This window comes from Myxine glutinosa, chromosome 13, assembly GCF_964187855.1.
Source record: "Myxine glutinosa chromosome 13, kmMyxGlut1.1, whole genome shotgun sequence".
Classification (NCBI taxonomy): domain Eukaryota; kingdom Metazoa; phylum Chordata; class Myxini; order Myxiniformes; family Myxinidae; genus Myxine; species Myxine glutinosa.
The window spans coordinates 37,305,934-37,329,625 of record NC_136273.1 but is presented as its reverse complement, the minus strand read 5'-3'; the positions used below and the strand labels follow the sequence as shown (position 1 = coordinate 37,329,625).

Genomic DNA, 23,692 nt, shown 5'->3' with positions numbered 1-23,692 from the left:
GTCAACTATAGGAAAGTTAGGAACCCAATGCATTTGGAAGGGGTGATGGGAATTGGAGGAAGGTGGGGAGGGGAGAGCAAATTTAGTGGAAATAAAAAAACAAATCTGACTAGCTATTGTTGAAATTGTTCCAAATGCCATTTTCTCAGCAGGCAATGCTTCACACAAGGAATTTTGGGCTAAAGTAGATCCAATCAACTGTGGGCACGATTTATGGGCCACTGCGAATGCTGCTAACCTTCTCATTCCATCATTCAGGCCTAACCTTCAACGGTTCGTTGAATCCACTAGTCCTGTTAAAGTGACAAAGTTGAAGCCATGTGAGAAGGAACACTCATGATTGACTCCACCAAAGGCTTTTTGTTCTTTCTCGACTACATTTGCCTCCACTCTCCCCCTCTTTGAGTGGAGACTTTTTGTGGAACCAGAATACATCTCAGGGAAAGAATAACACAGTCATAAAATTTCAACATACCATACTTGCTTCATTCATAAACTCAATTGGTATCCCGATAATTGTGGAGAATTAACATTTCATAACATAACCAGCTTATCAGATTTTCAAGACGTGTTGTTACAAGGATGTAGGTTAACCCATTCTGTGGCCATTTTAAATCGCTATACGGAAAGCCTCAAAACTGGTTTCAGGAAATTTGGAGGAATACATTGGAATCTTCCTTCTTTAATTCATACACATCTGGGATGTCCATCAGAGGAAGAAAGGGAAGTCCTTACTACGGAGGATTGTCATACTGGCCCATGGTAGATCAGGTTAGGGGCACTTAACCGACGACCCTTTGAAACATCATGGAATCACACAGAACACAAACAATGGAGTAAAAAAAAAAAACAGGCAGACTCTTAAAACCTTCCGAAGCCCAGTGGGGTATTCTTTTTCAACCTACGTGAATTTAAACTGTAATTTACAACGTTGGGGTTTCCACAAGACATGAACGTGGACGACCTCCCAAAGGGAAGACCTCCCAAAAGGACGACCTCCCGAAAGGACGACCTCCCGAAAGGACGACCTCCCGAAAGGACGACCTCCCGAAAGGACGACCTCCCAAAAGGACGACCTCCCGAAAGGACGACCTCCCGAAAGGACGACCTCCCGAAAGGACGACCTCCCAAAAGGACGACCTCCCGAAAGGACGACCTCCCGAAAGGGACGACCTCCCGAAAGGGACGACCTCCCGAAAGGACGACCTCCCAAAAGGACGACCTCCCGAAAGGACGACCTCCCGAAAGGACGACCTCCCGAAAGGACGACCTGCCGAAGGGACGACCTCCCGAAAGGGACGACCTCCCGAAAGGGACGACCTCCCGAAAGGGACGGCCTCTGAAAAGGGACGACCTCCCGAAAGGGGACGACCTCCCGAAAGGGACGACCTCCCGAAAGGGACGACCTCCCGAAAGGGGTGACCTGCCAAAATGGCCGACCTCCCAAAATGGTCATGTGTGCAAACATCGATGTCCTGAGTTTATATCAACATCAGTCCTGGACAGCAGAGTTTCTGCTTTCATTTACTCCCTCGATTGTTCACAAAAGTGATGGGATCATAACGCATTATAAAGTGGACTTGAGAGGAAAAGGGAATAATAATAATTTTGCATAATTCGAGCTACCTTTTATTGAGAGTATTTAAATATAAACGACCAACAAAGACCCCGATAAACGTTGACCAGGACGCAATACATCCTGACCACATGAGAGACCCGAGTTCATGGCTTCGGTCGCTAAATACTTAATTAACTGCAAAAATAATTTGACGTCATCAGATTGACCGGCAGATGATCTCTCGGCTACAGCGCACTTACATCACTGGGTCAACGCCCTCTCAACATCGCCCCAAACACAATGCACAATAATCATGTCGGGATCTCATCCAAATGGAGCGACAAACCATCGTCGCGTCGCGTGGATCGAGTTTGATTGAAATGACACAAAGCTTGTTCAGACACAAAGAGCACAGGTGGATCTGTCTGTCCGCGTCCGGACGGTGACAGCGGCAAAATAACAAAGGTTCGGATAATCAATCAACCCAAATACAATACAGCACATGGACGATTCGATGATGCATGGTTTGAGTAGTTACCGAAAGATTAGAATAAAACTTGGATAGAAACAGGCTGCAAGCAGCACCGAACTAAATGGCATGAGTGTGGTGCATTAGTCATGCGAGGAAAGGGATATAAGAGTTTGTAATAAGCTTACAAAGAGCATGACATTTTGGGATATTCACAGAATGTTCATGGAGGCCTGGTGATGCCCGAGCGTCCGCGTGAGCGAGATAAGTGGAACCGTGCTTTGTTTGCACTAATTTGAGATAAAAATGTGAAGTCAAACACTGATTTAAAAAAATAATAATAATAATAAAAAAAAAAAAAAAAAAAATATAAAAAACCACCTTTAGAGGCCATTTTTTTCCCCGCAAAGCGGGGGTTGGCCTTTTTCGGAAACCGTGGTTGTTGTTGTTTTTCGGTCCCCTTTTTGAAGCAATGTTTTACGGCCGGATGCCCTTCCTGACGCCAACCCTTTTTGCCGCCTTTAACGACAAACAGGGAATTACCAGTGAACTGGTACTCAATTAGCCGACCTCGGAAGGATGACAGGCTGAGTCAACCCCCCTGGCGTTAATTCAGCAATCGACCGGGATTCGAACCCAGGATCCTTGGTATCCTAAAGCCGGCACCCTAGCCGCTAGCCCAACACCAGGGTTATATATATATATATATATATATTTATTTATTTATTGTTGTGGATTTGAGAATTGTGTTGTGGTTTTTTTTATTATCGTTGTAATGAAGCTTGTGTAAATATCACCCTCCGTGTTGTGTGTAAAGGTCAAAGGGCGTCCCTTAGTTAGGTCATATACAATCACATAGCAAATCATAGATCTCCCTGTTCAGTAGTTATCTCCTTATTATGTGTATTAGTTTAAGGCTTTGTCTTCCATTAATTGACACTCCATTGCACCGAATTCAAATAAGGTAGATTCCTGTCCAATTCCCCATTTGTCAGCCTCGATTGCCAACTGCATTTGTCCTCCATTATGCACGCGGTCGGTTCGGGGAAGAAAGGCGTGGCCCCCACCTCATAATCAAGGGTGGAGCCCCGAACGACCAACCACAGGCTCGGTGGGTATGGCTTGGTGAGGCGTGGCATAAAACCCACGGCGGGACGCCCCACCTCAGATGAGATAAGGGAGATGAGTAAGGAGGGCGCACGGAGTAGTCAGTGAAGGTTGAGCTTTGACGTGCAGTTTTCGACCCACTGCGGCGAAGCAACGCGACCGTGCGACCCAGATTGCGGAGGATCGGCAGCCGCTGACCTCGAGCCTTGCCGTTTACACGGAACGGGCCCGCATCCTCCCCGCCTTGTGATCCCGCCTCGTCCGTCCAGCCATCCCTCTGGTCCGAGCTGAACCTTCCCTCCTTTCCAGCCACTCGTGCCAGCCTTCATTGCCCATTCGTGTGAGTCTGTCTTTGTTTGTTCTGTCCTGGGTTTTTAAGTAAGACTGCCATAGGTAAGCTAGTGTTGCACTGTGTCCTTCTGGTCCATCCCTCTTTCTGTAATTATTTTCTTATTCTTCCTTGGTTTCTTTGATTGTGTAAATAGTAATTAGTAAATAAATCATATTTGTATTTCCCACCTGTGTTCTGCTTCTTCTTCACATTCGGTCGTTTTAGTGATTTCCCCATTGAAAACCGGTGGCGCGATTTTGGCCAACGTTCAAGAATCGGGTCTAGTTCTGTTAATATTTCGTGCCGCGGTTGCTAAAACCGCTCGGCAATTAACATCTGTCCGCGGTACGAACGGGGCTGTGCACCTGCCTTTCCGGAGGTAGCTGTGCAGCGTCAGGGACCCCGTCGGTCAGTTATAGACGAGGGGATTAATCCCCCCTCGATAAGGGGAACAGAGGCCGACGTTGGGTTCCGTAACAATATATATGTATGTATGTATGTATGTATGTATGTATGTATGTATATATATATATATATATATATATATATATATATATATATATATATATATATATATATATATATATATATATATATATATATATATATACATACATACATATATATACATACATACATACATACACATACATACATACATATATATATATATATATATATATATATATATATATATATATATATATATATATATATATTGTTGCGGATATGAGGATTGCATTTTTTTGATTGTGTTGTATTATATTGGAGATGGTGATGAACATTGTTGGATATGGCCCCTCCTGCCTCCAAAGTTGTATAAAGGTAAAAAGGGCGTCTCGGTAATTAGTCCAAAAGCATACACGTCAGCTAATCATAGAACACCCTTGTTCAGTAGCTTATATCTTATTATATGTCTTAGAGTAAGGCTGTGTCTCCCATTAACTTAAATACTCCATTGCACCAAGTGAAAAAGATAGATTCCCTTCATTCCCATTCCCAAAAACCTCCATTTCCCCTTTCGTCAATTGCCATTCGCATTGCCAACCAACAATTGCCGCCATTGGCCACGAGGCAGGGTTGGGGAAGAAAGGCGGGTCCCCACCTCGTCATAGAGGGGAGGAGTGAGTCAGCCCCACTCAACCAACCACGAACAAGGGGTTGGACTTGGAGAGGGTGTGAAGAGAAACATCAAGGAGGTTCGCGAAGGTTGAGGAGCGGGGCCTATATAACCCACAGCGGGGCGTTCCCAAAAGGCAGATGAGCTTTTACGGGATGAGCTATGACAAGAGCGGAGTGTGTGGTTTTTTTTGGTCAGAGCTGGGTTGGTCGTCAGTGGTGGTCAGTGTTTGCGTAGAGTGGAGGGGTTGCGTTGAGTTGTCGGTGGTGAGGAAGAGTTGGACTAAGCAAGAGAGAAAGAGTCCTGGAGTTAGTGAGAGTGGGAGAGAGAACCCGTCACGCCAGACCCCCCACCAGCAGCGTTGGCTTGGCTCCACCAAGCAGCTCCGACCCGCTACCCCGTGCACACGACAGGATCGGTGGCATCGGCGGCCGTCGAGGTCCAGCCCGACGTCCCGTGCGGGATCAAACTCCAGCCAGCTCCGTGCCTTCCTCCAGCCACCCACCTCCTGTCATTCCTGCCTGCAATTTCCATCCATTTGCGTATGTGAGTTTGTTCTGTTCGTGCTGTCCTGGGTAGTAACAATAAGTCTGTATAAGCTAAAGATTTCACTGTGTCACCTGCGTCTCATGTCCCTGTAAATAAACGTGACTGCTTTCTTCTTGCTTATATGTGTGTAAATAATAAACCCAGTTACTCTTCTGTACGTCTTCTTCCTCTTTGCATTCGGTCGCTTTAGAGTTTTCCCGATTGAATAGCGGTGGCGCGATCCGGCCAAAGTTTGGGGTAAATCGGGTTTTAGTTAGGGGAGTAACTGTTCGGTCGCGGAGCCTCCGCTCGGCAAACATACCATCTTTAACCGCGTACCGTAACAATATATATATATATATATATATATATATATATATATATATATATATATATATATATATATATATATATATATATATATATCTATCTATCTATCTATCTATCTATCTATATATATATATATATATATATATATATATATATATATATATATATATATATATATATATATATATATATATATATATACAGTGAAACCTTGACTTACGAGTGCACCAACTTACGAGTTTTCCGAGATACGAGCCGTCGCTCGGTCGATTTTTTGCTTTGTGATGCGAGCCGAGATCCGAGTTACGAGCGAGCGAGCTTGGATATAAAACACGTAATCGTCGAAAAACATGAGCGAGGTGTGCGTGTTGTCGACTTGGCGAGGCAGTACGATCGTAGTACTTCTACGATATGTACGATTTTGAAACAGAAGGAGCCGATAAAGGCTATAACGCCAGCCAAGGGCGTTTAGATTATTTCAAAGCTCTGGACCTCTGTCCATGAAGAGATGGAGAAGTTGTTGTTTGTGTGGTTGACAGAGAAGCAGCTCGCAGGAGATACCATGACCGAGAGCATCATCTGTGAGAAGGCACGAGACATTTACGGGGATTTGGATTGTACATAAGAGGACCGGCATTCAGTCCATCGTCAGGCATGGTGAGGCAGCAAGCTCGGATGTGAAGGCAGCTGAAGATTTTATTATAACTTTTGCCGAACTGATAGAAGCCGAAGGATACATCCCCCAGCAAATCTTCAACTGTGACGAGACAGGGCTCTTCTGGAAAAAGATGCCGAGGAGGACGTATATAACGGTAAATACACTTAATAAAACCAGTTTATTTCTTTACATTCTCTTTTATTATGTACAGTATATACGAGGTCGTGCTTGTTTATACATTATTTGTTATTTATAAAGTACATTTTTCTTATTTAAAAACACGGAACAAAAAAAATTGGTGTGGTTTTTGGGGGGCTGGAACGGATTAATAGCATTTCAATTCATTTTAATGGGGAAATTTAATTTGAGAAACGAGCAAATTGAGTTACGAGCTCGGTCACAGAACGAATTAAACTCGTAAGTCAAGGTTTCACTGTATATATATATATATATATATATATATATATATATATATATATATATATATATATATATATATATAATTAAATAATTATATATATATATATATATATATATAAATCGGGTTCCCCCCTTATGAGCACCTCGCTTCTCCGATCTATAGAACGACGTTACACAGGCCATCACTTCTCACTTTTCCATTCAGGACTTTAATCAGGTGGTGCACCGCCATCTCGTGTCATCCCCTATACCAACGCATGATCTTTCTTACCCCCCCCCCCCATTCACCCTTCCATACCCAACCCTCTTACTTCCTGGTCACAGTATTCTTTCTCATTCTGTCTCTCTCTCTCTCTTCACTTCCTTTTCTGTTTGTTCATCCCCTTGCCGGTTGTGCCCAATTGTTGCCCCGCGACCCGACTGCAAATTTACCCTTGCTCTTCCATGAGCCTGGCGCTTGAAGAGAAAAAAGAGAGATAATACTCAAAAATTGAATAGCCAATGAGGGTCGAGAACTGCTCGGATTATGAATGCAATAAGAGGCCTGAATGAAAAACAGAAGCAGGTAAGCTGGATGCAGATGACGGGAAACGAGGAGACATCGATCGATCGTGGGCGATTTCCTGAGATTTCCAGGATATCGTGAAGAAGTAATGAGTGTGTGATTTTTTTGTATTTTTCTATTGTGACATTTCTGAGCACAAACATGAATTGTTATCAGAGCAGATTTCTCCATTACGTTTTTTCCAGTTTGTGAAACTGCCTTCCAGAGATGGTTTCAATCCCTTCAGTCATTCAAAAGAAAGCGGTGCACCACCATTTCATGTCATCCCCCATCCCTATCCACAATCTTTATTACTCTCATTAATCAACCCTCTTACTTGCAGGTTACTATGTTTCCTTCCTCTGTCGGTCTCTGTCTCTGTGTGTGTCTGTTTGTCTGTCAGTCTCTGTGTGTGTCTGTTTGTCTGTCGGTCTCTGTCTCTGTGTGTGTCTGTTTGTCTGTCGGTCTCTGTCTCTGTGTGTGTCTGTTTGTCTGTCGGTCTCTGTCTCTGTGTGTGTCTGTTTGTCGGTCTCGGTCTCGGTCTCGGTCTCGGTCTGTGTCTGTGTCTGTGTCTGTCTCTCTCTCTCTGTCTCTCTCTCTCTGTCTGTGTCTGTGTCTGTGTCTGTGTCTGTCTCTCTGTCTGTCTGTCTGTCGATCTATCTCTTCCTGCTCATTTCATTCCCTTGCACGCTGTGTCCAACTGTCGGCCCACTGCCAGGTCGGTTGTCTTTGCAGCCCCATCATCTCCCTCTTCCATGAGCCTTGGATTTGTACAAAACTAATCATAATAATAATGAAAACATTGCATTACATACAAATGACATAAGGAACGTCACCATTCCTCCGACACGAACCCACCTCGCACAATGAGCTTGGCGAAGTTGGACACCCCAGCTCCACTGGAAGAACGCGTGAGACAGCGGTAGACATCGGCGTCGGCCTTGCGTGTGGACACCAGACCGAAAGAAGCTGCAAAGCGCCGACGGCTCATGATCTTTGTGCTTGTCACTGGAATGATGTCGCCATTGCTTCGCTACATCACAACAACAAAGGGGAAAATTTAACACACAAAACGGCCAATGCATCTCAACAAAAACATCAACGCATGGTAAAGCATAATCACTGAATGTGTGAAAAACATGCACCTGGCCTCAACTAAAAAACATTATTTAAAATCTTTTATTTAATTCATTATTTAAAATCACCACCATGAAGAGAAAAAAATCTTCAACTTTATTCAACAAAGGAGTTTATTGCGGTATTAGACTTGCTCTGTTTGGCATTCCTACTTGAGTGCAAAACATACAGCAATATCAATTGATGTTGATAGTGGGATAACAAGTTCAAGATATATATATATATATAAGTATATATATATATATATATATATATATTATTTTTTTTTGTATACTGAATCGAGGACTCGTTAAAGAGCTGACAATTACTTCACAAACAAATCAACCAGACAAACAAAATATATAAAAAGAGGGAGCGGAAGACAAGATGGGGAGAGAAGGGGAAGCACACAAACACTTGAGAGCACACAACATTTGAGAGCAGGGAGATGTGTGGGAGGGAGAGGGCTTGGGGGGAGGAGGCGTGGGAAGGGGGGAGTGGGAGAAGTATAAAACACCAAGGACACCAAGGACTTCCAGGACAGAAGTTGGTATTTCAAAAAAGTGGAATTGGGGTGAAATTAGCGGGGGTAGAAAAGATCAAGGTTTTGGATGGGGGAAGATAAGAGATGGTGGTGAACAGCTGTTTTAAAGACCTGGAAGGTGGAGTGGGTTTGAAGAGAGTGAGGGAGTTTGTTCCAGAGGTGGAAGAAAAGAGGAATGGAGGAGTGAAGGTGGGCAGAGAGTCTTGATTTTGGCAGTTTAACCATAAGAGGGTTGCAGGCAGATCTTGTGCGACCTGTAGGAATATTTGCGGGACAGAGCCCAGAGAGAGCTGGGGGGGGCAAGGCCAGAGAGGAGTCGGTAGAAGACGGAAAGACCACCAACCTGCCTGCGGTGAGTGAGTGAGAGGCCCTTGGAGTTAGCTTCATCGCGGGAGATTCCAATGATTCTGAATGCTTTGGTTTCAACAGCGTGAAGACGAGCTAGGTGTGAAGCAGGAGCACCAGCCCAGAGGGGAGAGCAGTACTCCATTGAGCTGCGGTGAAAGCCTTGTATGTGGTGAGGAGCTCAGGTGTGCCCAGGAAGGACTTCGCACGACGGAGGATGCCCAGTCGGCGACTGGCTTTGGAGGCCAGATTTGAAATGTGGTTTTCCCAGGAAAGATCATGGCAGATAGTGAGACCCAAAAGCTTGAGTGACAGAACTTATTGGAGAGGATTATTCAGAAAGTGGATGGGAGGGTTGTCCAGTCGGTCTTTTTGGAGAGACATCGTAAGAGTGTGAGATTTGTCAGGATTGAAAGACATGTTCCACTTGTTTGCCCAGTCTGTGATTTTGTCCAGGTCTGCAGAGAGTGAGGAGGCTGCAGACTGCCGATCTGAGGGATGAAGAATGGAGTGACAGAGAGTAGAGTCATCAGCAAAGAGATAGAGAGGATTTTCCATAGAGTCAGAGAGATCATTGATGAAGACCAGAAAAAGCACAGGGCCCAGAACACTGCCTTGGGGAACTCCAGCCTGAACAGGAAGAGGAGATGAGAGAAACCCATTCAGGGCCACACGTTGACTACGACTAGAGAGGAAGTCCGCCAGCCATGCATGGAGATTTCCATGGATACCAAAAGAGGAGAGTTTGGTGAGCAGAGCGGGGTGCCAGACCGTATCGAAGGCACGTGATATGTCAAGGGAGACAGCTCTAATTTCCTGTTTGGCATTGAGGACCTCCATCCATTTTTGAGAAAGCAGAAGCAGCATGTCCAGAGTAGAGTGACCAGTGGTGATATATATATATATATATATTGTCATGACTTGCCAATCCTCAAATGTCCTTACAATTCAGGTAAAGTACACTAACGTCTCCTGATGTCCTTGTGCGTGTAATATACGCACAAGCCCTCCTAAATCAAGCCTCAAAGACATGGTCGACTGAAGTATGAGATGCTATGACGTCGCTTCCATGATACACCACCATGAGTGTACGAGCATGTTTGCTGCAGAGAAGTCACTTACCCCGTGGTTGTGAAATCAGCAAAACGAACGAGTGACTCAATGAAGCATTTTGATGACACATACCAGCGAATAAATTAATGAACGCCCACACTGCGAGACAAGATCACATAATTATGGCGGACGAGAAAGCATAGACCACACATCATGTGCTCCTCTGATCTCTTCACGCGTCGGATGGCCCCAAAGCTCCCACTTTCAAAATACAAAGGGGGTGGTGGTACATCAATTTCATTGACGAAGAATCCTGGGCAATAATGTCAAAGGAGGTGGCCAGGTGACTCGAGATGTGAGATCCAGAGACAGAACTCTTCACCGAATCACATTAATCATCAAATTGTGAGAGACAATCCCGAGGGTACCAACTCCGCTGGACAGTTAAAAATAAACAGCGGAATGAAGACCTTGGTTCATATCTGCCTGAAGACACCAGAATCCTCCTTGAGCAGATCGATGTCACAATTCTCCAAGGTGTTCAGAGCAAAAGTTTATATTTTCACTGGAAGGCAGGTATAACGAACAGCCGGAGAAAGTGTTGTGTCTCAGGGGGGTTAAACAACAACATGGAATTTGTTGAGACATGTTGATAGACAGAAGCCTCATAACTCCAAAATGGCAAGGAACCATAGAAAAGGCAAGGTTTGAAAACTATTATTAAAAGATTAAGGTGACATCATTTTTTACGCTTCTTCTTTCACTCGCTTTCCCCCACTCACCCAATCAGCTGATGCTTCATCTTCCAGCACCTCTTCTCCTACCCAATCACCACCACGCTCCATCTTTCACTCGCTTTCCCCCACCCACCCAATCAGCTGATGCTTCATCTTCCAGCACCTCTTCTCCTACCCAATCACCACCACGCTCCATCTTTCACTCGCTTTCCCCCACCCACCCAATCAGCTGATGCTTCATCTTCCAGCACCCCTCCCCCAACCCAATCACCCGATGCTTCATCTTCCAGCACCCCTTCCCCCTCCCAATCACCACCATGCTTCATCTAAAAGCACCCCTTTCCCCACCCAATCAGCTGATGCTTCTTCTTTCACTCACTTCACCCACCCACCCAATCAACTGATGCTTCAACTTGCAGCACCCCTTCCCCCTCCCAATCACCACCATGCTTCATCTACAAGCACCCCTCCCCCACCCAATCACCTGATGATTCATCTTCCAGCACCCCTCCCCCACCCAATAAGCTGATGCTTCATCTTCCAGCACCCCTCCCCCACCCAATAAGCTGATGCTTCATCTTCCAGCACCCATCCCCCACCCAATAAGCTGATGCTTCATCTTCCAGCATCCCTCCCCCACCCAATAAGCTGATGCTTCATCTTCCAGCACCCATCCCCCCCCCCCCCAATCAGCTGATGCTTCATCTTCCAGCACCCCTCCCCCACCCAATAAGCTGATGCTTCATCTTCCAGCATCCCTCCCCCACCCAATAAGCTGATGCTTCATCTTCCACCACCCATCCCCCCCCCCCCCCCCCCAATCAGCTGATGCTTCATCTTCCAGCACCCCTCCCCCACCCAATCAGCTGATGCTTCATCTTCCAGCACCCATCCCCCCCACCCAATCAGCTGATGCTTCATCTTCCAGCACCCCTCACCCACCCAATCAACTGATGCTTCATCTTTCAGCACCCCTCCCCCACCCAATAAGCTGATGTTTCATCTTCCAGCACCCCTCACCCACCCAATAAGCTGATGCTTCATCTTCCAGCACCCCTCCCCCACCCAATCAGCTGATGCTTCATCTTCCAGCACCCCTCCCCCACCCAATCAGCTGATGCTTCATCTTCCAGCACCCCTCCCCCCCCAATCAGCTGATGCTTCATCTTCCAGCACCCCTCACCCACCCAATAAGCTGATGTTTCATCTTCCAGAACCCCTCACCCACCCAATAAGCTGATGCTTCATCTTCCAGCACCCCTCACCCACCCAATCACCACCATGCTTCATCCTTTACCCTCCTCTCATCTCCCACTTCACACACACCACCTGTTCCCACTTCATTCACATCCTCCCTCCAAACCTCCAACTGATGCATTGCACCCATCCCCCACCTCCTACTCCAGAGGTAGCGGATGTTGGGTGTTGTTCCAAACAAGTGTTGTACCTCGATAGTTAAGGGACTATGACCATGCCCATTTTCAAACACTGATAAAACGAAATAACTAAAACCAGGCTAAATGGCGGAATGTTCGCCATGACAGAAAAAAACAAATAAATCATTGCACACAATCAATTAGTCTCTTTTTGTGCAGTTACCACGTGGTAACAAAGTTACTGTAGCTGGATGTACAAATCGATCTTGAGGGAATACAATAGTTTATCCGTTTGCAGACTCTCCAGGTTTCCTTCCCTTCTTGTAAAGCTCATCCACGGCTCTTGAAGGAAAGCGTGATTGTTTTGCCAAGAATGCGGTTTGCACATGGACAAGAAGCACTTATCCATAAACAAAACACAAATCGGAGCAAAACATACAACTTGTTCAAGGAAAGACATGATCATGTCAAAAGGAAAACACACTCCTCGCCAATGGGAAAAATCTGACCTTGTCACATCACAGTACGCACAAACAACATGGAGCACACACCAAGGATATGGTTACTTCACTCAGGCCCCAAAACATCGACGAACCCTGTAACTTTTGCATCCAGTGGAAAATCTCAAGATTACTTCGTGGTCACGGAGACATCTTTATAATTTAGACATTGTACAAACGTTACAATTCTCCGTGATACGTGCGTGGAAGAATCCATTGCGGAATTCCTTCAAGTGAGCTTATACCTTATACCTTGCTTACACGTTCATCAACTTGCCGAATACAACTTCCGTGTTAAAAACTGAAAATTCCACGAGACATGGAAACCAGCAAACAATCGACATCAAATCCTTGTCTTTCTCCAATGGCCAGTTTTCAGACAGTCAGTTCGGATCTCAGACTAGGTCGTTCTATCCTGGACAACCATGCTTCTCCTGCTCTCATAACACTTGTTGGAGGCCATCAGGGCTATGTCTCGAGATGTATCTCAAGCTTTCAATACGGTCTGGAATCTCATCTTCCTTTCCAAACTCGCTGCCTGTATGCTATGGCATCAGAGGCCAACTCCACACATGGCTTGGCGACTTCCCCTACTGTTGTATCCAACATGTCGCTCTCAATGTGATCCTCTCATATCCTCTCCCTGTCAAGGATGGATTGTCCTTAGGCAGTATATTGGGCCTAGTGCTATTCCTAATCTTCCCCAATGATCTATCTGACTCTGCAAGAGTTCTCTTGATCTTGCTGTTGGTTGAACCCTGTGTTGTCGTCCTTCAGATAGGCAGGCAGCAGCCTCTTCCCTCTCTTCAGACCTTGATAGAATCAGCAGCTGGTAAACATACATCTCTCAACCCTGAAAAATCTCATACTCTCTCATCTTGATGCCGTGGAGACCTAGGCCTTCAAAATCACTGAAAACCCTATCCAATAAGCTGAAACTCTGGGCCTGTACTCCCACATCACAGACAGGTTGGTGGTCTCTCTGTCTTCTACCGCCTCCTTTCTGGTCTTGCACCCCCTTCCAGTCTTAGTGCTTTGTCCCCCCTCGGGTTTCTGCAGGGCTCATGCGGAATACAGCAAACCCCTTCTGGTGAAACTCTCAAAATTCAGAATCAATGCTCACCTCAGCTCATTTGTTCCTCCTTTTTCCGGCTTGTGGAACTAACTCCCCCAGTGTCATGAAATGAATCTCATTCTTACCTCCACGGCTTCAAGACAGCTGTCCACCACCATCTCAGGTCATCCTCCATCCACAAACATGGATCTTTTCTACCCCCATGAACCCTTCCCAAGCACACTTCTTTCTGGGTTTCCAGTTTTTCCTTCCACTTCTATGATTGAGAGTTTCCGGCTGTATCCATCCTATTCGCCCTGTATCCTTCCCTTGACATCATTTTTCCCCATGTCCCTTGTTTCTTCAAGTGTTCCTATATTTTGTCCCTCAACCCTGCTGTTGGTAGGTTTCCCCTTCCTTCTCTTTCTGCTGCTCCTTTTGTTAACCTCGCCAGAGGAGAGGATATTGCATTTGGGCCCGTTTGTTTGTCTGTCTGTCTGTTTGTTTGTTTGTTTGTCCGCACAGAATGTGAGTATGCTTTACTTTTCAACTGTTGGTCCAATTGACACAAAATTTTCACCATAGGATCACTTCTTCCTGCAGAATTTTTGAATGCCAATTATGAAGTCATAGGTCATGTGGTATCTCTAAAAGCGCTCCATGGAAAAAAAAATGGAAACATGGATCATGGGCAAGCACTCCCCATGGGGAACGACATATCTTCATGATGACATCATCAGTGCCTTCATTATGACGTCATAATTAGACAAGTACAACGCTTGATCCGATCAGTTTGAAATTTCTTGAGCGTGATCCATACAAAAATTGTATCGGAGAATTAAATTGATGACATCATCGGTAACGTAGTTCGGCAGCCATATTTGATTGAACATAAATGCACGTAGTTAATAAACCACACAAACACAACAGCTAATAAACACCACATAAAATACGCCACACAAACACATCTTGGCAAGGGTCTACAATATCTGATTGCTCTTTCTTGTTCTGTTATGTCCTGTGTGTTCTGTGTTCTAGCTACTCCATGAGCCTTGACACTGCATACAAAAAAGAACTCGCACCAATTGTGAAGCCAATAAATCTCACTTATAGGCCAAAACTCTTTGCAATGGGAAAGCAAGTACAACAGTGACCTTGAAATATGGGGCAGGTCACAAGCCCTGCATCACAGGGCTGCAGCATGGACCACTCAGAAACTTCAGAGCTGGACTACCACAGACAGTTTTAACGACCGAACACAAATTCCACAACCAACACGTGGTGCCGAAACAAAACACAACCCCCAATCCCGACCCGATCCCAACCTTCTAAGGCACGAAGACAGGGAACTTCAAAATGTAGTTGGAAATGCAACATAGTATCATCAATACACAGGTCTATACAAGAGGCAGGTGCACGTCACGGTGTTTGGTGTAAGGTGTGGCGTGGAGGGTGTGGCACGTGCGATTGAAGGAGTTTTGGTGTCAAAGAAAGAGGAGGTCGAAGAAAAGAATACATTTTGTAAAATCAGACGAAAAATAAGTTCACCAAGAGCCACAAAAACATCTTTCATTTCTACATGATGAGGTGGTATATGGACTTCTCATTACACATCACAAGGCTGTAGAAATGTGAGAAAATGAGAGCGTTCCACAATGGAATCCAAGGTTTCTCATCCTTGTTACTCAAACAAACGCCCATTTAAGTCATTTTAGTGTACATGGTGTTCATGAAGTTTTTGTATAAACATTTCATTTCATCTAAATCAATAATCAAGTTTGTATTACCAATTAAATTTCACTCCGCAAACTACAATCCATGTGCAGATCAATATTTCATCATGCCTTGTGATGATAAAAAAGAACAGTAAATAATAAGAGAAAACAAATGAAAAGGGAATCACTAAACAGGTGGGTGGTGTGGAAAAGCTCGTGGGCCGATGGAGGCCTGGGTGGGTGGTTAACGGGTGGGTGGTTAACAGGTGGGTGGTTAACATACAACCCTCCATCAGTAGGGAAACGTGAATCAATGTTAATAGTTTGTACCAATTCCCAAAAATCACCAGGGTAATCAATGAATGATACGTGGCACAATGGACAGCAACAAGCACTAAATGAGAAAAGTTTGTGGACAGTAGTATGGACATTACAATAAAGTTCCACTCGGTGGGAAAACTTTGTTTTTCCCCAGATGCTAGTAGTAGGCCCACAAATCCCTCGATTGATTCGCACAGCTCTTCGACTCTTTCGCATGCAGGGTCAGGATTCAGCGGGTCCGGTGACATCTCTGATCCCCCAGCGGTGTCGCACGTGATGGCTCGTTTTGCCATCCTAGGATGTCAAGGAGCTATGATGGCTACGCAGCGATGCGATGGCACGGATGGCTCCCCATTGCACACCCTTGGCGCAAATTTGATTCTGAGCATCATTTGGAAAACTTGCCGTCGCTCTCGCGGTTGCCCATGCTAGGTGGGGATGGCAGGCATTTCCTCATTGGGTATCCGTACGTAGCCTTTGATCCAAGCATAGAGATGTCGGACGTGCACCTGCTCCGTTTTCCTTTGTTATCTCTACACCTCTCTGGCTGTTCATTGATATGCTGTGCTCCTCTCGGTGTGGGAGCTGTGATTTGAACCGGGAATCAAATTCCAAAAAATCATTTCAAATTTCATGTGTCCCACAATGCTGATAGTATACACAAAATTTCATTTTAAAAATGTTTGAAAATGTGCCTATAATTGCATTTTGGGTATTTGACCTTTTGAACCTGCCCCATGGTGTGGGGCCAAATTTATACTGCTCTTGCAACTTCGGACCATGTGGTGATCTTCGGACCATGTGGCCTTCGGACCTTCAGACCATGAGGTGTGGTGAAGACAACAACAACAACAACATGCATTTTAAGGCCATTTTCCCAGCTAGAGCGGGGGTTAGCCTTGCGGTCCCCATGACAATCCCCATGACATGAGGTGTGGTGAAGGTTTGGTGAATTTCTGCACAACCGTTTAGGAGGAGATAGCGTGACGAAGAGACTGACAGACGGAGCGATTACAATATCTCCCGCTTTTTAAAAAAGCATGGTGATAATGTTGACAAGACAAAACAGACAGGGGTGAAAACATAACCTACGTCCAGCTTCAGGGGTGGAGGTAAAAACTTCTCAAACTCAATTACCTCAACTCACCTGAGAGACGAACTAAGGGTCCCACCTGTCATGCCCGCAATGACACAATTCTGAGTGAAGGGGCATTTATCATACAGAAATATGCAATGTGGTGTCTGTCTGTCTGACGCTTTTGGACTGCGATACATTCCGTCGTTACTTAATCAATCTCAACCAAACTTGACAGGAGGACTAAGGGTCGCACAATGAGGTTGTAGCAAATTCATCCCCCCCCCAACCCCTCCCCAAGGTGGTTTTCTCTGCCAATAAGTTTCTCCACCAATGGGGTTGCATGTTGAGGTGTATGTCCGTGTTAAAATAGCTTAATCGTGGCGTTTTTGCAAGGACCCTTAGGAAACTAAAACTAACGATAATAGCATAATATTAATGTTAATACAAAACAATATTAATACCAATAATATCCCACCTCCCCAAGAAGTGTTTCCTTCTTGACCAAACGCTGTGTTAACGTGTATAAATAGCTTGTCGTGCCGTTTTCGTGGGAGCACCCCGACCAGCAGTAAAAATATTATAAAGCACAAACACGTATGATTACCTTTTTAAACAGTCGCTAATGCTGTTTAATACTAAACTGAAAGAAATTTGGAAGAATCCGGACATCAGTCTATGAATTGCACCTGATCAAAGATCTACTCTAGTCTATATACCCCACAAAGGTTAATAACACGACCCTTCCTCTGCCGCTAACATAGAGTTCTTCCAAGGAGCTTTTCATCGTGTTTTTCAAAAGCCACTTCTAATTACAACAGTAAAACAACATTTATGATAATAGCTTAATATTAATGATATTACGAAACAATATCCCCACTCCCCAAGGGGTTGGTGACTTGCGATTTCACCCCCCCCCCCCCTCTGCCTCCCCCCACTTCCATCCCACTCCAACACCCTCATGGAAGTAAATTTTATTGTAAGTAATTTCGAATGGTGAGGCACGGTCTGAAGTTTTCAATGACCTGATCGAACATAAGTAATAGTAATAATTATATAATTGGCAATAATAACAAGGATAATAACATGACCCTGTGCCGCTACGATAGTAAGCGGGTGTACTAGTAACATATAAAGCACGCATAAGGCCAGTTTGTCAATTTCTTTTAATTCCAGTCAAGAGGCAATTAATATCTAATCAATGGACAATCCACCATCAGTGAACATTTCTGACTGATAGTGCACCACATGCCATGAGGTTTGAAGTGGATTGGTGTGAATATGTCCCAGATATTCTCAACAGGATGAACATTTTGGGACTAGAGAGAAACATAATCACAGTAGTTATGTGACCAATGGAAGAGTGGTGCTTTGGAATGTCTATAAAACGCCGTTAACCTGGTAATCTCAACAGGCAGGAAGTGCCTGAAAAACTTCTAGAAAGCTGTAATGACATGATAGCCACATCAACCGCATTATTAATCTTTTTAATTCATTTCAGAGACACAATAACCATAGATGATGTCAGAGGAAGCTACTGCCAGCTACATGCACGTTGACAGAATGGAGACTTGAATCAGAGGAAAACACAAGGAATGCAAAACCAGGAAGTGGTGATTAAAACTTTAACTTGCTTGCCTGCAGTGTTAACTTGCTCCCAGGAATGTTTCTGCCGGTCGCGATGCACTGGAAGGAGGCATTCTGCCCTGCGTTCACCTCCACGTTCCCCAGGCGCAGAAAGTGTGGTGACTTGTCTAAGGGTGGATCATGGACGAGGAAGAAGACAACGTGAGACAAAACGGTAAATGTTCCACATTCTCACTGGTTGAGCAGATCACGAAACAGTCCTGTTTTTAGTACAACCTAGAGCAATGCGACTGTGTCGCCAATATGCCTACGCATCGTCCCACAATGGGTAGATGCCCTCGTTCACTGTCCTAAAAATAAACAAGTTTAATTTAAATCCCTTCAGCTGTTTTCAAGTATCACATTTTCACCAGCCATGATAGGTTTCAAATCGATCGGTGAAGCGGCTTCGGAGAGGGCATTTTTTTAATTATCGGCTTTCAAGCTAATATGGCTGCCACACCACGTGACATATGACCTTTAAAAATGCACACTCTGCATATGTATGGGCAGGGGATCACGTTTGTGAAGTTTCGTGTTGATCGGATAAGGTTCATTTTTCTATCCAAGATGGCTGCCAAACCATGTGACCAATGACATTTTTGTGGTAATCTTTTAATCAAAATGCCTAGTCAATGACACACGTAAAGTTTCGAGTCAATCAATTCGGTGGTTTGGGAGAATATTTTTTAAAGGTTTTAGGTTAAATCCAATATGGCTGCCAAACCATGTGACCTATGAAGTCATAAATTTAATATTTCAATACAAATATGTCATAGATCATGTGCATGCAATTTCAGAATTTTCGGATAAGGAATTAGATTTAAACATTTTTTGCTGGTATACCACTTCACTGATGTCATCATAACCATGATTTTGTTCCTCATTGGGAGTACTTGACAATGTGCCAAGTTTCAAATTTTTCCATTCAGCAGTTTCTGAGAAATAAAATGTTAATTATTTGTGTTTATAGCCAAGATGGCTGCCATACCACGTGACCTATTTCATCACAACTATCATAAAAACATTCTGCATGGATGTCACTCCTACCCTGAAAGTTTCGTCTCAATCGGACATGTGGTTGCTGAGAAAAACGAGGTTTAGCCCAAATGGAGGGACGTACGGACGGACAACCCGAAAACATAATGCCTCCGGCCACCTTCGGGGACGGAGGCATAAAAAATTAATACAAATGAAAAAGGTTCACTCGATAGGCATAAATAGGGCACCCGAACATAAAATGTTCCACAACAGAGCTGTATTAGGGTGAGGTATAGGGGGTACATGACCCGGGCCCCCCTGGTCATGGGGGCCTCCCTGGTTGGCATGGAATTTTTTCTACATGTGTTCAAATGAAACATACTGCTGTATGTACCACAGTTACGTTCTTTCGGTCCTTACGCGTTAATATTTTCGAAAATAAAAACATTAGTTGAAATACATGCACATTACTAAATGGAATATATATATATACATATAATAATCTATCTATAATTCCAGTAATCTCTGTACGTTTGTACGTTTGTCTGTGACCGCTGTTTCTCGACAACCACGGGTCCGATATACTTTTAACTTGCCAGGTATATTGCTGGGGACCCGAGGATGTGCCTTTTCAAGGTTTCATATTAATCGGACAATTACTTACCGAGCTATGTCCAAAAAACGATTCAACCAATCAGAGAGCAGCGAACTATCGCGTGTGCCGAACGTGGCGGACACACTCTGCCTCGGATGGCACATTTGAGAGCGTATTCATTTATTTCACGTTTGCAAACTATGTTGGCGTTAAACTATGTTTTAAAACTAATAAAAACGAATTTGCGATTCATTCGCTTTCCTGCGCGTTTGTGCACGCGATGGCGATTTCTTTACCAAACTCCGGAAGCCGTTCGCTTTGGACCAAACCATTTCATGTAAATAGAGGGGGGGGATTGTCACCACTCGCAAGCCGTTCGCTTTGGACCAAACCATTTCATGTAAATAGAGGGGGGGATATAATTTTAGATATATATATAGTACGGGCATGCCCTAGTAATAATAATAATAATAATAATAATAAAAGGCAGTATCCGTCTGTCTGTCTGTCTGTCTGTCTCCTCCATAACTCTAAAACACCTAGCCACCCGAAACTTTGCATGCATACACCTGGACCTCCAACACATTGCAATGATGAAAACTGGGTGTTTGGGTGTGTTATAACATCCTTTTTGAAGATGATTAACGAGGTGCTCATAATAAAAAAAAACGAAAAAGGCTGACCAATTTGGTGGCCTGCCATCTTGGTAAACCCACTACATTTCGCCTGGTTCTTATACCGCCATTTTGTTTCGGACTACTCAAACATGCCTTGCCTTGGAAACACGATCAATTATCATTATATAATTGAGGCATATCATCAAAATCTGGATTCGGATATGAGGATTGGATGCTGTAGACCAAATAATGTCCAAATCTGGAGTGAAATCTGACAAAATTTACCACATCTAGCTATTGGTGAACGACATTGTAATGTATCTCGACAGACTACGATCGATTGTTGCACATTTATTGACTCTGCAGATACAGGCCCGTTTCACCCCAGCGCCGCCTGAGCTGTGCCCTAATTCAGAAAACGGAAATAAACGCGCGGTCACGGTGTTGGGATAAAACGGGGAACATTTTCACCTTCATACATGACATCCTCCCCTTTACGTCCAAAATTACCAATAGCAATACGTGCTAGACTTCCAAAATTGACATTCCAAAAGCAACATTTCCAAAAACATGTGAAAATATGTGTGCAAACAAAAGCAAATGGACACGGGGATAATTCTGCCCCTGTGTGTGTCAACGTGAAAATAGAACATGTGTCAACGTGAAAATAGAACATGTGTCAACGTGAAAAACATCTTCAAAGATTCAAACGGTCGGGTGATTTTCTCTCGCACATTGAGCGTCGCGTGGACCAGTCGATACAGAGTCCGAGGTGATTCCTTTGGTCTTCACGAAGGGTGTAGCGTTCGCAGTGGTTTTTGGGGCGTCCGAGCCGGCTGGAGTGGCCACGACGATCTCCGGCAGTAGCGGGACGAATTGTTGTTCTGACTGCGACGATGCTGCAGGCTCTATCGACTGACAGTGACGGTAGGTTATGTGGTCCTGATGTCGACGAATTTCGCGGCTGTCCTGCAGGTGAATCACGCAGGATAGTGTACCTGGCTTCTCGATGATGTCCCCCGGTAGCCACGTCGCACCTGCACCAAAATTTCGGGCAAACACTACATCTCCAATGTTGATACAGCGACTGTTGGACGTCTTATCGTGCACCAACTTTTGATTAAGCTGGCTCTGATAAACATTTGATATGTCTGGTTTGAGATTGTCAAGTGTCGATCTCAAGTGTCGTTTCATCAATAACTCAGATGGAGCTGCACCGGTTGTTGATTGTGGCATGATGCGGTATTTGAACAGGAGACGAGACAGCTTTGTTTCCAGGGTTCCCTCCTGAAGTTTCTGCAATCCGGATTTGATGATTCCCACGGATCGTTCGGCCAAGCCATTTGAAGCCTGGTGATGTGGGCTGACAAACTTATGTTTGATGCCGTTCCGACGTGTGAACTCGGCGAACTCGGAACTGAAAAAACAAGTAGCAATATCACTTACAATCATCCTGGGCAGACCATGAGTGGCGTAACAGCGTCTGAGTTTTTCTATGACAATGGCTGACGTAGTACCACGCGTCACATAGGCATGGATCCATTTTGTGTGTGCGTCCGTGATGATTAGAATCATGCTGCCGTTAATAGGCCCGGCATGATCGAGATGTAGGCGATGCTACGGTTCTCTGGGCCATTCCCAGGGATGCAGTGGCGCTTTCGCAGGTGTGTTCTGGGTGCTCTGGCAAGGGTAACAATGTCAAACATGATGTTCGATATCAGCATCAAGATTCGGCCACCACACATAGTTTCTAGAGAGTGACTTCATCTTCACAATCCCGGGGTGACAGTCATGGATTTCATCCATGACCCTGGAACGCAGATTTTCCGGGATCACGGCACGACATCCCCAGAGTAGACAACCATCTTCCACGCTGAGTTCGTTTTTACGTGCTTTAAAAGCCACAAAAGCTGGGTCACCCTCAGGTAGCAAATGCCATCCAAGCTGCATAGCCTGGACAGTTCTGGACAGAACGGGGTCTCGTCGAGTATGGGTGTGGATCTGGCCGGAATCGACAGCACAATCTTCCAGATGATCCATCAGTGCGATAATGGATCCTGGTGTAGGTGAATCATCAATGGATTCTGGAAGGGGTAACCGACTCATGGCATCTGCATTTGTGACAGACGAACCAGGCTTATAACATATAAGCAGCGAGAAACAGGGACCATCGGATGATCCTGGGCGGTAGTGTGTAAGACGTCGCCTTCGTAGGACCAAACAGACTGATGAGCGGCTTGTGATCAGTGCGAATTGTGAAATAATGTCGAAGAAGGTACTGGCGAAATTTGCTGATGCCGAAAACGATTCCCAATCCTTCCTTGTCAAGTTGGGAATAGTTCTTCTCTGCCGGGGACAACGTTCTGGAAGCAAATGCAACAGGTCTTTCCATGCCATCAGGCATCACGTGTGATAATACACTCCCCACTCCATACCGACAGGCATCGCATGTCAGCACAAGATCCTTCTCTGGATCAAAATGAACGAGAACATTGGACGATTTGAGCAGATCCTTGGAGGTCTGGAATGCTGATTGTTCAGTGGACTCCGAGCTCCAGGAGACTCCTTTCCTCAAAAGACGATAAAGGGGGCCCAAAATGTCGGTCACATTCGGGAGGTAACGACCATAGAACTGAACCAAACTGAGGTATGACTTCAATTCACTTACGGCTCGAGGAGCCGGAGCATCCTTGATAGCTCGGACTTTCTCATCTGTTGGGTGTAGACCCTCAGCATCAATCGTATGACCCAGGTACGTGACCGATGGCACCATAAACTTGCACTTGACTCGACGCAAACGTAGGCCGGAGTCGGAAATCTTCTTCAGAACTCTATCCAGGTTTTGTGGATGTTCAGCATCCATACGACCAGTAACCAGAATATCATCCTGGTAACAAAAGACGTTGCGTTCGGCGGCAAACAAACAAACTGTCCATGACACGTTGATAAATGCCAGGTGCAGATTTCACTCC

At 44.8% G+C, this 23,692-nt stretch overlaps 1 protein-coding gene across 4 annotated transcripts in view; it reads right to left on the bottom strand.

Annotated features, from left to right (window-relative positions):
• LOC137438851 (receptor-type tyrosine-protein phosphatase kappa) overlaps nucleotides 1-23,692 on the bottom strand; it is a 493,330-nt gene that overhangs the window by 333,379 nt on the left and 136,259 nt on the right. For all 4 annotated transcript variants that reach the window (XM_078767331.1, XM_078767333.1, XM_078767332.1 and 1 more), the window contains exons 5-6: nucleotides 18,540-18,655; nucleotides 7,924-8,098 (exon numbers count right to left, since the gene is read on the bottom strand). In XM_078767331.1, coding sequence (XP_078623457.1) covers nucleotides 7,924-8,098; nucleotides 18,540-18,655 — 291 coding nt within the window. The remainder of the gene's footprint in view (nucleotides 1-7,923; nucleotides 8,099-18,539; nucleotides 18,656-23,692) is intronic.